Here is a 15389-nt window from a genome sequence, read left to right as displayed (position 1 = left end):
TTGAGGTGGCTGGCTAACCGACAAGCTGATGTAGCGGTCTTCATCAACACTCCTTGGAAACTGATGGACTCAATCAAATACAATAGATTTGTCTGTCTTTTCAGATCTTTATTATCCAGTTGACTTTTCTCACCGTTGCGTGGTATTAATTAATATTCCAAATATCAGTAAACAAGAAAAAAACAACAGCAAAACCACTCGCTTCTTTGTAGCTGTTTTTTTAACACACACAAAAAATAATAACAATAATAGTATAATAATAATAACAATACTACTACTACTAATAATAATAATAATAATAATAACAATCATAACATAGAATAAATGTGAGATGACCATTGTAAATTAAACAATAGAGCACTGATGAGAGTCAATAGGCAATTGTGATCCGAGTTGAATGTTGTATTCCCAATAATTTTACAAACTTTATTGCGTTTAAGTGTAGATTGGAAATACCCTGTGTCAAAGGGTCACTTTCGTCACTGTTTGCCTGTGCGCAATAGCATACCCCGGCATGAGTTGCATTTCACATTTTCTTCCCACAACTGTTTAAAAATTAATTTTTCCCAATCACATTTTGCCTGCAGACGGGCTCACCTGCGGCTGTGTCTGGAGCGCTTAAAGGCCCTCATCCCGCTTGGACCGGACTGCAGCCGCCACACCACCCTGGGCCTGCTCAACAAAGCCAAAGCACATATAAAGGTGAGTCAGCTACTATATCTAAGCAAGCTGGCTTTGTCCAAGGAGCGGGCTACAATCTGGACTGGTTGCGAGGAAATTGCACGGCACGTATATCGACCACATTTCACGATGGGCAATTTAGATTCTTCAATTGACCAAACATGCATGGTCGTGGAATGTGGGAGGAAAACCAAAGTACCTGTTGAAATCCCACACAAGTACAAGGAGAACATACAAACCCCACACTGGCATGCCAGAGTTTAGATTCAAATCTTAAACCTCAGAATTATGAGGCAGATCTATAGTAGTACATTGTATATCCAGTATATGATGTTATAAATCTCCTCAAAGAAGCTCATTGGTTTATTTTGACAAAATATGAAGAAGAGTCATCTGTTGACAAGTACTTGAAACCTGGCATGTGAGCAGAGCATGCATGTGCAATTGGGAGGAAGATAGAACAAAAGCCGTATTGTTGCTGTCCAGTTTATCCCACAACATGCACCACCACTCAACGTGTCTGCTGCTGTCAACTTCTTTCACCAACCAAAGCCTATTGTTTTAATCAGTCACGAGCATCACACTTGTCACATAATGTGACATAATGCTAATGAACATAAAGGGGTACTGTATTTGCCAGCGACTCTCAAACGAGGGTACAAATACTCCTGGGGGTACATGAAGGAACTTCAGGGGTACATGAGATTCTAAAAGGGTTCTTGCGGATATTATCAAGTGAAATTTAATGTTTTTTAATGCCATAACCGGAACAGTACATGTTTATTTAAGAGCAAATTAATTGGAACACGAAGGAACTTATTGCTGAATTGATCTATAGATTTTCCTGCAGATGAGCTCCTGGATAAAACGACCCTCGAGGTACCACTACTAATGTAGTTCCAAAATTGAATAAATCAGCCATGAATTGCACAGCATTCTGTTTCAAGTCTCTTTTTATCATCGAAAATTTCTTGTGTGAAGCGGTCTCTGGCTGGAAAAAGATTTAATATTCGAATAATGTTGGGAAATACTGGTATACGGTTATCCATCCATTATTTGCTATGGCGCTAATCCTATATGTATGCCTCACCTGTCACCTGCACTTAAATGAAACCCCGCCCACTTAATCTCCTCCCTCTAGAAACTTGAAGAAGCAGACAGGAAGAGCCAGTACCAGCTGGAGTCTCTGGAGCGTGAGCAGAGGCATCTCCAGCGCCAACTAGAGCTGCTGAGAGGGGGCGGAGGTGCGGCCCTAGAGGGCGAAAGGATACGCATGGACAGCGTGGGCTCCGCCCTCGGCTCCGAGCGCTCCGATTCCGACCAAGGTAATTTGTTGTTTTTTTTGTTTGTTTTTTTTTTTTCATCCATTAGTAACAAAATAGAAATCATAGTAACAGAAGGCTAGTGAGTCAATATTTCGCATCTGAAATAAAAAGTTTCATTTTAGTCTCTAGTTTAGTAGGTAGCTAACTCCACAAACAAGTATATACTCAATAATTCAGCACGTACAGTCCAGCTTGATGTCTTTGTCCTTCCCGGCAGCTGACATTGATGAATTTGCTTTCTGATGCAACTCATGTTGCAAAATTTTCAGTAGGCGATGTCTTGACGCGATCTCGTGAAGAGATGCTGTCATTTAGCGCAGTGATAGACCGACAGGAAGAAAATCGATGCGACTGAGTCTGTACAACGGAAGTGCGTGGCATATAGTCAATCGACACAAGGTCTGCTTTGATGTTGAGAGTAGCCTGGAAGCTGAATCTCAGACATGTGGAGAATGTCAATTTTGAGACACACCATCAATAATGTAGCTTTGGAATCATAGGATCTTCTAACCTCGTCAAAAGCCCCAATGTGATCAAACTTGGGCATGCTTATTTAAAAGGTGTAGCCCCCTCCTAGAGGTTTTTGACGTGGTATCTCAAGTGGGAGGGAGTGTATGGGATTAGTGAGTGGTTTATTTTGCAAGGTTCTTTCCGCTTGGTCCATATCCACTCGGAAATGGAGGAAAAAGCAAACTCACGGAAATCAATACACTGTAAGATGGTTTTACCACATAGAAAAACGAATGCAATTTTAAACAAGGACACAAAGCGCAATGAATAAAACGGTCGACCCCCGTGAGATCCAAACCTTTTTTCCCAATGTTTTTCTTTTGAAGTTATGAAATGATCGACCTATTTTGCCAGCCGCTGCTTTTTACAGAAAGATCTCCTTGCAGTAAAATAATATGCAAATTCAGTTTGAATTAAGCCGTAAAATGCACAATAAATACCATATTGTAAGCACTCACACTAGGATCAAACCTTCAGCATGTCGCGTCTTAGTTACACCATCTTAGTGACATCGTGAGGGGACCAATAACAGACCAGCATCCAAGTGACGCGTTGCAGCGCAGGCAGTTTGACGCGACCAGAAAATAAGAGCAATTACTGAAAAACACCTGAAAATGGAGACAAAACAACATAAACACAGCCAACTCCTAAGGTCATGACAAATGTTGGATGTCGTAAAGCGGGAAAAATGCCTTAAAGAGGGGACGAAAAACCTTGCGGTCCATGTCGTAAAGTGAAAAAAACGTAAGGCGGGGACGTCGTAAACCGGGGGTCCACTGTTTCATATCTTGAATCATTGTCAATCTTCATGCAATACGAAATTATGTCATGCAAATTGAGATGGTTTGACATCAGTAAAGCGTGAATGTCACAATGTCAAATGTCACACTGGTGCTACCGGTGCAAAAGTCACATATTTGCGCATGCTCATTTGCATAGAGTTTAGCACCAAGTAAATCCTCCCTTGTGTGGGGCCGCGACCATCAAGCTACCCAGATTATCTGCCCCCACTGCTGAAAAAAAACCTAGAAAAAACACTGTATATCTTTACAGTAAATGCTCTTCCTTTCTTGCAAAGTGCCCATCAAATAATTGACGTTGCTCTGTGGTGTTCTCCTCTGCCACAGAGGAGATCGAGGTGGACGTGGAGAGCACGGAGTTCTCCCACGGAGAGCTGGACAGCCTGAGCACGGCCAGCACCAGCGACCTGGACGACCACAGCAGCCTGCAAAGCATGGCCAGCGACGAGGGATACTCCTCCTGCAGTGTCAAACTTGCCTTCTCCTCCTAGAGGCTACACGCCGCCGCCACCACCGCAAACACCTCCTCCTCTTTCTCCTCTTCCTCGTCCTGCTGCTGCTCCCTGCCCTCCCATCTGGTGTATCCGTGCACCCATCCAGCCGTGCCCACAGGCATCTGTTCACCTGCTTACAGTGTTCCCATCACCATGCAACAAAAGACTCTCTTTAAGCGCAACTCAATATCTTGGACAGGCTTTCAAACTTTTTGGGTCAGGGGACCATTTTTACAAGGACGCCCTATTAATTCTTATGACGACTAAACCTATTGTAATTACTCTGTACACTCCGAAATACCATACAAATCGTTTTATAAACGTTTCAGCATTTACAATGCTCTGCCAGGTCTACTTATAATATGCTAGGAACTGACAAACACTGAAAAAAGGTTGTAATAACATACAGATGCCACAAGAGGGTGGCAAAGCGCTACTTGCGTCTCAATGAACTCCTCAAATGACCTCCATATAATTCCTTAGTGAGTTGTCGAAAGATGTTCCACTTTTATTGCTTTAGCCTGATCATAAAAACAGCAAATAGGTTAGTTTTTCCTCAATAATGGGCATGTTACAAAAAAAAAAAGTCAGCCAAGGACAAATATGCAGGGGAAGCACTAGATTCGAAAATATTTTTTGTTTGTTTGTTTTGTTTCGCCGGTTCAGGATTAGAACCCCTCGGGAATTATACAGGTTTATTCGATGCCTCACTAGAGGAGTTGACCTGCTGGTCCCTTTATGTAGGTATGTACTTTCAAAGAAAATTATACCACATAATAGTAATTTATTTAAAATTATTTTGCAGGTTGAACCCTCAGTTTGAGACCCAATCTAGAACCTCTATCACTCTAAAAAAAATAAGGGTCAACAATAGCCCAATGATTGGTCCCAAATGAAAATCCTAATATTTGGGTCAATTTGACACTACTTTCTGGCTTGTTTTATACAAAATAACCTCGCTTTAAGTTGTCCATCCATCAATGATCTTAGCCCCTTATTTGCATGAGGGTCACAGGTGTACTGGCCTATCACAGCTGTCTTTGGGCAGCGGGCAGGGGACACAAAGATAAACACCGTCCCACACTCACAAACACAACTAAGGACAATTTAGAATGTCCAATATACCTATCATGCATGTTTTTGGAATATGGAAAGAAACCCACGCAGGCATGGGGAGAACATGCAAACTCCACACAGAAAGGGTGGAGCTGGAAGCAAAGCCACCATCTCTGCACTAGGAGGGAAGACGTGCTAACCACTCTTCCTAAGTGCTGCCTTTTTATATCATCTTATACAAAACGATTTGTTTTTTAGGTTGTTTTAACCAAAACAAGCCAAAAAGTTGGCAATCATATTCTGACCCATATCCGGGTTATTAAACCAGCTTTTTGATTTTAGTGATTTTAGAAAGACACATGGCAAAATACTCCCAATACGTACAAGCCCACATGACCCAAAATGCCCTTGAAGCCTTTTTTTTTTTTTTTCTTTTGCTATTGAAGTCGCTCCAAGGTGATGGGTGCTTCAGCCCGGCCCATGGAAAGCACACAGCGCGGCGACCTCACTCGACGCCGCCAAAGACGCCAAATGTGTCTTATGTTGGACACGCGACTCGGTGCTATTGTGCAAGTCCTCCATCAGCCTGGGAATCCAAAACGTCTGCTTCAACACCCTAGCATCGGAGCAAGACAAGAGTCATCGCCGTCGAACGCGGCGCTCTCTCCACGAGCTATCCTGCACTTAAATACTTTCCGGCTGACGCGGCACAAAACAACAGCAACAAGATACGTTGGGAATACACGTCCACATTCTCTCCAGCAGTAACAAGCAATAACTCTTCATCTTTTCTCCCTTTGTGACCGTCCAAAAGAAGCAAAGTCATGGTTTATTATTTTTTTTCCTTTGTACATACAAATAGCTTAAGAAATTAATGTTAAAGATGAAAAAAAAGGTAGAGCTCATGGGTAGAATGTTTGCCTCTGTTGCTGACTTGTGTTTATTGTGTATTTGAAAGTCCATATTTGGACGCGCGGTGTAGGCGTGGCTCGGACACTTATTTTTGCTGGTTGACATCCTTCAAATTAATTGTTGTGTTGCTGTCTGGTGCTGCACAAGGTTACTGGATGGAAGCGGCAGAGTTTAATTTATTACACGTGATATTCTCTTGGAGTGCGTACGTGTGTGTGTTTGCGTGTGTGTGCGCGTGCATGAGTGTGTATGGCATTCCACTGGCGGTCAGGTGATCCCTTGCGTTGGGTAAAAGAAACGGGTTGTCAAAGTTAGCCATCCCAACTCAACTGGCATTCAGAATTGCACTTCGCCCGGCTGTTTTTTTTTTTTTTCATTCCTTTTTTTGCCCTTTTCATTTTTAACAAAACACCTTTTGAATATTTATTCCTCCATTCCTCTTAAGAACAGACTTAACGAGAGGGGAAAAAAATAACTTATTTTCGTCCTGTTTGACTTCATTTTCGATGCGTTTTCCTCATTCCTCGTTTTAAGAATATTGTATGTTATGTTTTATTGATCTTTTGAGGGGTTTCGGGAGGGTACATATTGTAGCCATTTTCTTTTGCTTTTGGTGTTTATTGGATGGACACTTGAAATGTAAACGGCCCCAAAGCTGCTCCTAGTTGCTGAGCCTGGTTCGAGTCACCTGTCCTTGTTTGGAGGTTGACCCCACCCCCTCAAGAAGGCTGAGGAGGGGGGGTGTCATCGCCACGGGCATATGCTGAGCCAGCCACTACCCAAACCGGGGTCTTTGAAAACGCCACTTTCCTCCTACAAGAGGATGGTATATTCTTGACTAGACTCGTCTTTTTAGTTGATAACGCGTGTCTTACACTTTACAAAACCTCCACTAGGGGATTCAACTGAGTTTGAGATTGTTGGACTTGTTGGCACCGAATCAAAAAGTGACCAACCGGTGCTTGATTCTTCAAACAGAAATGCCAAAACCGTGTCAGAACACCTCAGTGTCCTCTTTCTCTCTCTTTTGTCCATCTTTCTGCCCGAGGGACAGTTTACATCCATTCTGACCCTCTGTGACTTTTTAGCCGTGCTTGTTTCCATTTCCTCACGTTGCTTTGACAAACACGTTCTGTGTCACATCTCCTTGTAAGCTGACTGTCTGAACAAGGCGCGTCTGAAAAGTTTCAGGACTGGCCACATCAGCGTCGATACTCCGGCGTTTGCTTTCAGCCATCAAAATGCCAAAACAATCCCGGGAGTACAGGAAGCTCCGAATTGGCGTTTTGTGACGCAAGTCCTGGAACTTTTCCTCTACTGAGGTTTTGGTTCCGAACAAGCAACCTTGAGCGTGTGTGGTTAACTTTGCAGGCGGGCTCTGCTCTGCTTCTAATAGTCCAGGCAGACCCCAAAAAGTGGATGTTGCGGTGTTTTTGTTTTGTTTTGGGAAACCACACACCGTTCCAGTGTCGGTGAGAAAAACGGGTCCATGTGGTGGTTAAGGCAACGAGCCGAGTCCCATGTAGGGAGTCGTCCTGTTGTTCCGAACCTGCGACCATTCTTTGTAAAACATGCACTCTGATCAACGTGTTTTGTTGCAAAGTTGGAAATGCAATACTTACAATAAAAACGAGATTTTCAAACCTGAACCATTGCGCCTTTATTTAACGTTATATGACTACATATCAATCGACGTTGTGTATTTCAGAAGGCATTTCGTCCACTGCATTTATTTGATCTCAAGCTCTTCACCATTTCTAACATTGCACTGTACAGTAACATTAAATGGATGTTGAAAGAAAAAAATGATTACAAATAATATTTAATTTTGGTGTAGCCTGCAGTTCACTTCCAACACAAACCCATTCAAGACATACTTTTGCATTTTTTTAAATAATTCCCACATTCTAATATTTTTAATTTGTTTTCCATTTTTGTGAAATGTTTGACTAAATTAGGGTCTTAAAATGGCGGGTGAATTAAGAGGTAATTATTAAAGTAATAGACTAATTTAGTACGAATGTAATTGATGTTTTTAGGTGCTAAAAATAAAATCTGAAGCGCCAGTAATTGATTACTCTAAGTACTGACTTAATTAGTTACTTTAGATACTCAAGTACTAATTAATTCGTTTAGGAAGTACAGAAACAATCAATTAAGGTACTCAAGTGCTGAAGTAATCGATAACTAAAGTACTTAGAGCTATGGTGTTGCCCTTTTAAAGACATGTCCGTTTTGATCGTCATTTGCACAATGTTTCTGATTGCCAGTGTAATGTGCAAAAGATTTTTGCACACTCCACCGACAACCAGTCAATCAACGTTTTTAAAACATTGTAATAAAAGTAGAACAAAATAGGCGATTTTCTGTGCGTGAAATTTGTATATCGTATTGAGCTATCTCATTTTAGAGGGTCGTGGTTGGCATATCATAGGACCACTAGGTGACGCAAGAGAGCCACAGAAATAAGGCCCAGCGTGGTGCTAGTGAGCTGCAGAAGAAAGGGCCGGTAATAACTAAAACGCCGCTAGGTGACAGTATCGCTCTGCAAATACTTGACGAGCGCTCAATATGACATGTCTGTCTCTCTTCACTAGGTGAGTCATTTGACTTTATATGCTTGTACTATATTGGAGTATTGTAATTCATGCTTGTCTTATTTTTATTCGGTACTTGCAAGAACTAGAATCACTACCGCATGCATGCCATGCCCGTACTGCAATTTGAGTATTTTTTTTACTGTTGTGTTAAAAATGGAACTGACGCTGATTAAGGAACGCACGTGTCATTCGATGCGTTTTTTCAATTCATTAATTTTCACGAATATGTACAGATTCTCCCCGAACACATCAGCACTATGAATGAACACGTGGAGTTATGTACTTAACAAAAGTGGCGAAATAACTCGTTTTAGCCTACAACCCTATTGGACGACTGATTTTGACAACCAAATGAAAAACAGGTGGCCATTATTACTTAAGGAAATTGAATTAGAAATTGTGTCCACACTCTTGGCTTTGAGCGATGAGCCACAGGGTTCAAGGCATGAGAAAAAAGTAGTTGCTAGTAGTCTGAAATTTAAAGTACTCATCTATATTTTGATCAAAACTTTTCAAGTGTTTGACTAGGGGGTCTAAAAAATTGCTGGTACTCAATTAAGTAAATAATCAATGGCTTTAGGTAATTATTTACTTTGGGTTATTCGGTACTATACTAATCATTTGCTTACTTTAGCTACTGTAGTACACAAGTAACAAAGAGTAATCAATTACTTTTGTAATTGATAACTTTTGTACTTATTCATCTAAAGTGACTGATTACTTTATTGCTAACGTCTTTTAGTACCATACCTATCTAAACCCTCCTTTAGCCCAAAACCTGGGGGAAAAAAAAGGGAGAAAATATGTAAATAAGTACCCAGCATGGAATGTCTGGAGTCTTCAAAAACTAAAAATATGTCTTTGGGATTGAACTAGGTGACATTGTTTCAGTCTTAGTTTTGAGGTACTGCACTTTAGGTACATAGGGGCCGAGCTCGGTTGGTCATGAATATCTGCAAAAAAAAAGTCTACCTCTCTTGTGAAAATATTACATTTCTAAAACAACAAAATTCTGACAAAAGAAATACGCAAATGGCGGACTGTCAAATCAATAGACAACAAATGAGAGCAAACATGATAAAACAAACCTTGACAATACCATTGTCTACCATGTAGTAACAAAGTCATAATTTTAATGTTGTTCCAGCAGTGTAATTCAATCGAATATAAAGCCTTGATTGAGCTTTACACAGGATGAGTTTTTTTTTTTTGTTTTGTTTGTTTTTCTCTCTCTTTTTTTTTTTACATTTCCTGATATGTAACTTAGATGTGTCATATCAGTTTTTCAAGTAAAACACTTGTAAACCGGGGGCTTTTTTTCCCTCCCTAGGCTAGAAGACTAGACTTTGCTGCCAAATGAAAAATATTTCAGCAATACTTTGAGTTTTGCTGGAATGAAATAAGACAGTGATGGTTGGCACGTTGGAACATCACAAAGGGGCGCGCGGGGGGGGGGGGGGGGGGGGGGGGGGGGCAGAGCTCCCCCCTGCCTTTCCTCCCATTATGACTCATCCACTGGAGCTCATCTAGAGTTGTTTTCCACCCCCCCTACTCTTGCCTCACTGGAGCCCATGCCACCAATTACGTTACTGAAAGTCCTTAGTGGGAGTCCATGGGGGATTACAAGAAGGTAAAATAAAGGAGGCCAGCGGGGCAGGGCTATAAAAAAAGGGGGTGGTGGGAGGGTTTACTCCAGTGATAAGCGTGAGTCATAGTCCCCGAGGTGGCAGGTCGTTTGACATTAGAGCAGCTACCGTGGTGGTGACTGGTGATTTTTTTTTGTTTCTGAGGTTTTCTCTCTCTCCAACAAGTTATATGCTGTTATATATTTCTCAATTTGTTTTGCTAAGGAGCACTCAAAAAAAAGAAAGACTGACCTTCAAGTTGGCTCTCTTGAATTGTACATTCCAAAAATCATATGATAACACATTTTTCTCATTTATTTCACACCCTGTGATATTATCAATTCAAAGCTATGCTCAGCAACATGAATGGTATTTACTTTATCTAAAATGCTCGCTTTCCCGCAAGTGGATTTTCAAAAAGTCTAAGTCACCCAAGAAAGAATTCCACTGTTCAGATCTAAAGTTGGTCATCCCGAACGGCGCTAGGCTCTAGCGGGAACAGCATTCAACATGTAGTCACGCATGTCTATATATAGACAACACACTCCACCAGGTTTTCCAAGGAAATACAGTGCAAGCGGAATGGCTTTGAATAATTGAAGTGTAAAACAAAGCAATTGAGATGGACTAAAATCTATTTGAACTGCTGAAATGTTCAGATCATACTTTTCCTCCTCGTATTGTTTCTTCTGTTTTGTTTTATTGCCTACCTTATTATGTGCTCGATTATGGAATTTAGTCTGCTTGGGGAAGTGAACGGAATAAGAATTTGATTGTGTGGTATTACTATGCATGTGACAATAAAACTCTTGAATCCTGAACATTTACCAGTTGCGAAGGACCGCACGCTATTGGGGTGTGACGTGGTAGTGTTTTTCTACCTTTTTTTGGCTTGCTCATAGTCCCAGAAAAGAAACGGAATCGCTGCAGTGTTCATTAATCAAACCACCAAAATGCCTTACAACAGTAGCGTTACTGTAAAGTTACAATGGGTTTTTTTTTCAAATGCTTCCGTTTTAATTGACTTTGGCTAAAAAGCACAAATCTATTGTTTGCCATTGGCAACCAAAAAAGTTCAAAACCTGCTATAATCTATAACTTCATCCATGAAGTCAGCAACTAATAGAGAATGACTGAAAGTAAATGGAATATGATCAAACAGCCAAGCCGGTGCGCTGACCACAACAGCGCATACTTGTAAATGACTGAATAGTACAAAAAAAGACCGACAAATGAGCAACAACTGAAGGAAGTTTCAGTGAAGACTTCCTGTCTATATCAGTCCACCACCTACACTCCCTTCCTGTGTGCCATGCATTGTGACAGCTGGCTAGTCATGCTTAGTTCAGTAACAAGGTCTCAGTCTGCTTCACACATTCACCCCCTCCCCTCACTTTGTTTTGCCATCCTTCAGCGGGATTGTTGCTGAATGGGAAGTAGCACTTTGCTGATGAGTGACATGTCATTTCTCGCACACACAATAATACGTCGGTGACGAACACACGCCAGCGCGCTTCCACTGAGCCCGCTTGGTCACCATGTCACATGTTGACCTTGGTGACAAGGTGAATGTCCTGTTAAACTTTTCTCTTTCTCCACATGATGTCATTTGACAGTGATTGGCTCTTCCTCGCTCACTGTTTGCCATTTGTGAGCAGCGCGACGACCCGAGGCTCGTTGGCAGCCCGCGAAGAGGTGACGACTGCTCAGCTGTTAGAAGAGGGCCTCGGGCGGCCTTCATTCTCACGGCTGCGTTTATTCTCAAATGGGTATTCGTCGCTCCCGCACCGTTCACACTTCATGCTTCTCTGACAGCTAAGCGTGAGTCATTTCTGCACATAACCAATTCAATTGGTCCCCACCTTATTTGGCAAAGTGTTTTACATGAAAAACAAAACACAAGTACAACTAATAATAGAGATTAAATAACCGGTACCTTTTTTTTAACACACGGGTTAATCAGTTGCTTGAACGAGGGAACCTCTAATTTGTTCAATAGCGCAGCTAGTCTCGACCTTTTTTTCCGATTACATGCCGCCTTTTAAATATTGTGTTTTTTGTTTTTTTTCAGCCAAGTACTCCAAACGAGCGCAAATAATTTTTGGGTGGAAAAACAATTCAATCAAAGCGCTGTGCTGTTTCTGGTTCATAAAACGTTGGAACTACATTGGTAGCGGTATCTTAGGGATATGTTTTCAGTGTTTTGAGAAAATAGATCGTAATACATGATCTGTGTTATTTCTGGCTCATCTTCTGGAAAAACTGCATAATGACATACATTTGTTATAAGCTTAAAAAAATACGGACATACAATGTTTTACAGAAGTCACTATAATACAATTTAGCAAATACATTTGTTTTCATGTTCCAATTAATTAGCTCTTAAAACTGTGCTGTTAATTTCCCCACATTAAAAAAAAAAATCTTGAAAAATTTTGTTCATAGATGCAGAACCCCTGTAAAAATCTCACATACTCATACCCACATATGAGAATCACTGGCAGTAAAGATAATGGAGGTTCAAGGGCCCTACTTCAGAAAATCGTGATAAAACAATTACAAAAGTTTGGGATTTTGTATAGCTTTTTCCTAGTTTGAATATTGAGTATTGCATTGCCTCCTGGTAGTTAACTTGAGTCCATGTCTCTTGCAATGCGCAAATGTTCTCTACCGACATGTCTGACTTCCCGTTTTCTCCACGAGTTTCCACTTTTCTGTTTCTCAGAGTGATGATGCTAATGTGGAAAAAATTGATGGATGGGCACGGCAGTTGCAGCAGCTGCCCGAGTGATGTCTCAGATGATATTCATCCACACTCGTGTTGTTGACTCACACTTGCAAGCCTTGGCAGGTGATGTGTGCTGCCGCAAGATGAGCACGATCTGTCAAAGACGGGATGGCAGTGCAGTCGCATACAGAGAGGTGTCATTTAAAAATAAATCATGATTATTTTAGAGGTAACAACTTATAAGAACATCGAGATGACACGTGACGTTCAAAGAAAATCTAATTGTTTTAAATTTTGGAACACTATTACGACCGAACTTGCATTCGCACCATGTCTGCGTGTGTAGGCTGGATGGTGAGAGCTGCGTCACATATGTTAAGCGAGTACACACATGCTGACAATCTGGCCAAATTTGAGCTTTTTTTTTTCTCCGTGCTATCAAAGTCAACCTCGGCCCAGCTCTCAGAAGTGACAGAGACATAGACATACGTATAGCGTTATCCAGTGTGATCCTGTTGTGTGTGTGTGTGTGTGTGTTGGGGGGTGATACACAGTGTCTTTCTTAACTTAAAAATGTAAAAGTTTTTAAAACAAAATGTGATTTTCTGCAAGCTAATATATTAGCTTAATGCTAGCTTATAATGCGAACTCACATAGGCAGGCTAATGTAAATTAGCATAGAGTGCAACTTTACTACACACGGAGCAACAACATGTAAATATAGAGCACACAATTCTCATAATAATATTCTCTTGCAGTGATGTTGATGATTCTTTTATCTTCTAACTAAAGCAGCGTGGCTGGAATTTCAAGCAATCTGTGTTGCAGCCACCTAGCACCTGGTTGAGTTGAGGCTGATTCACCGTGCAGAGGAGCAGCTGGTCTCTTTTTTTTTTTTTTTTTCTTTTTCATGAATGTGGCTCGTTGTGGCATGACCACAGTGGCAAATGTGTGAGTGATGAGATGTGGGCGCATCACGGAGCAATCAACCTCAGGCGTGTGTCTTTAGGCTTTCCTTGTGAGGATAGATATCTTCAGTGGGACCGCATAGCTCAAATGAAATGTATTTTTAAAGGGAATCCAAGTACAAATGTGGAAATGTATTGGTCGTGAAAAAGGAGGGCTGGGGGTGGCTGATGAGTCACCCTTGTTCTCTGGTGTGTATGTCACAAGACGCAGCATAAGATGAAGTATTTCTTAAGTTTTCCCAGCTTCATGTCACCCACTTTGGAATTGTACTTTGTAGTTTAAAATAAATATCTTTGAATATCTGCATTTGCATATGAATTTTCACAAAATCAGAAAATTGAGAAATAATTCATTCCCTTTAAAATGTTATATAATGGATAGAACTAGCGCAAAAATCGACAGAGTTACAGCAGTTTTGAATGTTGCCAAGCTGAAATCCCTAGTTTTGAGTAAAACGCGTTTTAAGTTTTGGCACGTTCATCTTTCAATGGTGCATATTGTCTTCTAATCTCTTATTATTATTCATGTATATCCGTTATTATAGTGTTTACCGCTGGGTCGGCTCCGTTATAGCTTGACTGCTCCATATAGGCTGGCGTATTGGTCATAAATGACTCTGCAAAATAAAAAATGTTGATCAAAAATGTGTAAAAGTTGTTCATTCATAGATAAAAGAAAATGTGTTAGTCTTTTATACTTTAGTAATTATTTTTCACTGAGCAAAAAATATATAATTGGTATTTTTGTCTAAATTGGCAACATTTGATCCAAAATCCAAAAAGATGCGATAGCCGCATCCCTAAGTGCAAAACAAAGAACTTAGAAATTGGTTTTAAAACTGCTTTTAAACACCACAATCAATATATCTCTCAATAACTAAAGCATTGAGCAATACTTCAGTACTGGTCGGCACTCAATTATCATGCGGAACCAAAATCTAAACATGAGCAAAGGAAATCAAACCAGTTATGGCTTGAATCAGTTACGCATGAAAATCATAAAATGGTCAACCTAAAATAACAGTTTATCTTATGATTCAGTCAACGGTGAAGGCTAAGCGAAGATTTTTTTTTCTCTAATATTCATTTCGCTTTTTTTTTTCTCCCCTTGTTACAGCCAGGTGCCAAGCCCAAATGGAAAAAAAGTGGGTGGGGTGTGTCCAGAATAGCATCTGGTGTAAAACTGCTACACACATCGCACGGGTGACTCACTTTGGCGACAGTTAATGGGACAAGCTTAAAGTTGCAATAGCTTCAAACGAAAAAAAAAAAAAAATCTCATGAGGATTTTTTATTAGTCAATTTCCACCAAAAACGACTCTTTTGTGACTACTTTTGTGACGACTCTTTTTGCTGAATCTATTTCGCCTTATATTTCCTTTGGCATGGAAAACGTGGCCTCAGTTTGCCAAGACGTATACCAAAAAAACAAAAACAAACGATGATTAGGTTGCTACCACTGTTATAAATTAACTCAATTCACTGCCTGTGACGGCCAAAGACATCAAAGATCCATTTTTTTTCCATTGAACCGGCAGTGAAGTAGTTAATCTTACAGGATTTGTATTTCTACTAAAGCGCAGAATGGAAGTACTTCTGACACCTCTGTACTCTCATATTTCAGTCTGTACTTTTTTATGTTTACTTATGGAGAATCTCTATTTCTACTTTTACTAGTCTTATATCTGTA

The 15389-nt window shown here is 40.6% G+C and overlaps 1 protein-coding gene and 1 long non-coding RNA gene across 3 annotated transcripts in view; one reads left to right on the top strand and one right to left on the bottom strand.

Moving 5' to 3' along the window:
- The window catches only part of mxi1 (max interactor 1, dimerization protein), a 38929-nt gene extending 31502 nt beyond the window's left edge, over positions 1-7427 (top strand). For both annotated transcript variants that reach the window (XM_088420425.1, XM_088420426.1), the window contains exons 4-6: positions 588-702; positions 1823-2006; positions 3644-7427. In XM_088420425.1, the coding sequence (XP_088276551.1) occupies positions 588-702; positions 1823-2006; positions 3644-3807 (463 nt within the window). In that variant the 3' untranslated portion in view covers positions 3808-7427. The remainder of the gene's footprint in view (positions 1-587; positions 703-1822; positions 2007-3643) is intronic.
- LOC148421256 (uncharacterized) overlaps positions 1-15389 on the bottom strand; it is a 34839-nt gene that overhangs the window by 357 nt on the left and 19093 nt on the right. The window contains exon 2 of the long non-coding RNA XR_015866272.1: positions 598-672. This is a non-coding gene — a long non-coding RNA (uncharacterized LOC148421256). The remainder of the gene's footprint in view (positions 1-597; positions 673-15389) is intronic.

Source organism: Hippichthys cyanospilos, chromosome 7 (genome assembly GCF_059441005.1).
Source record: "Hippichthys cyanospilos isolate Australia breed blue-spotted pipefish chromosome 7, RoL_Hcya_1.0, whole genome shotgun sequence".
NCBI lineage: Eukaryota > Metazoa > Chordata > Actinopteri > Syngnathiformes > Syngnathidae > Hippichthys > Hippichthys cyanospilos.
Note: the sequence above shows the minus strand (reverse complement) of the source record. Positions and strands in the feature narration are given on the sequence as shown.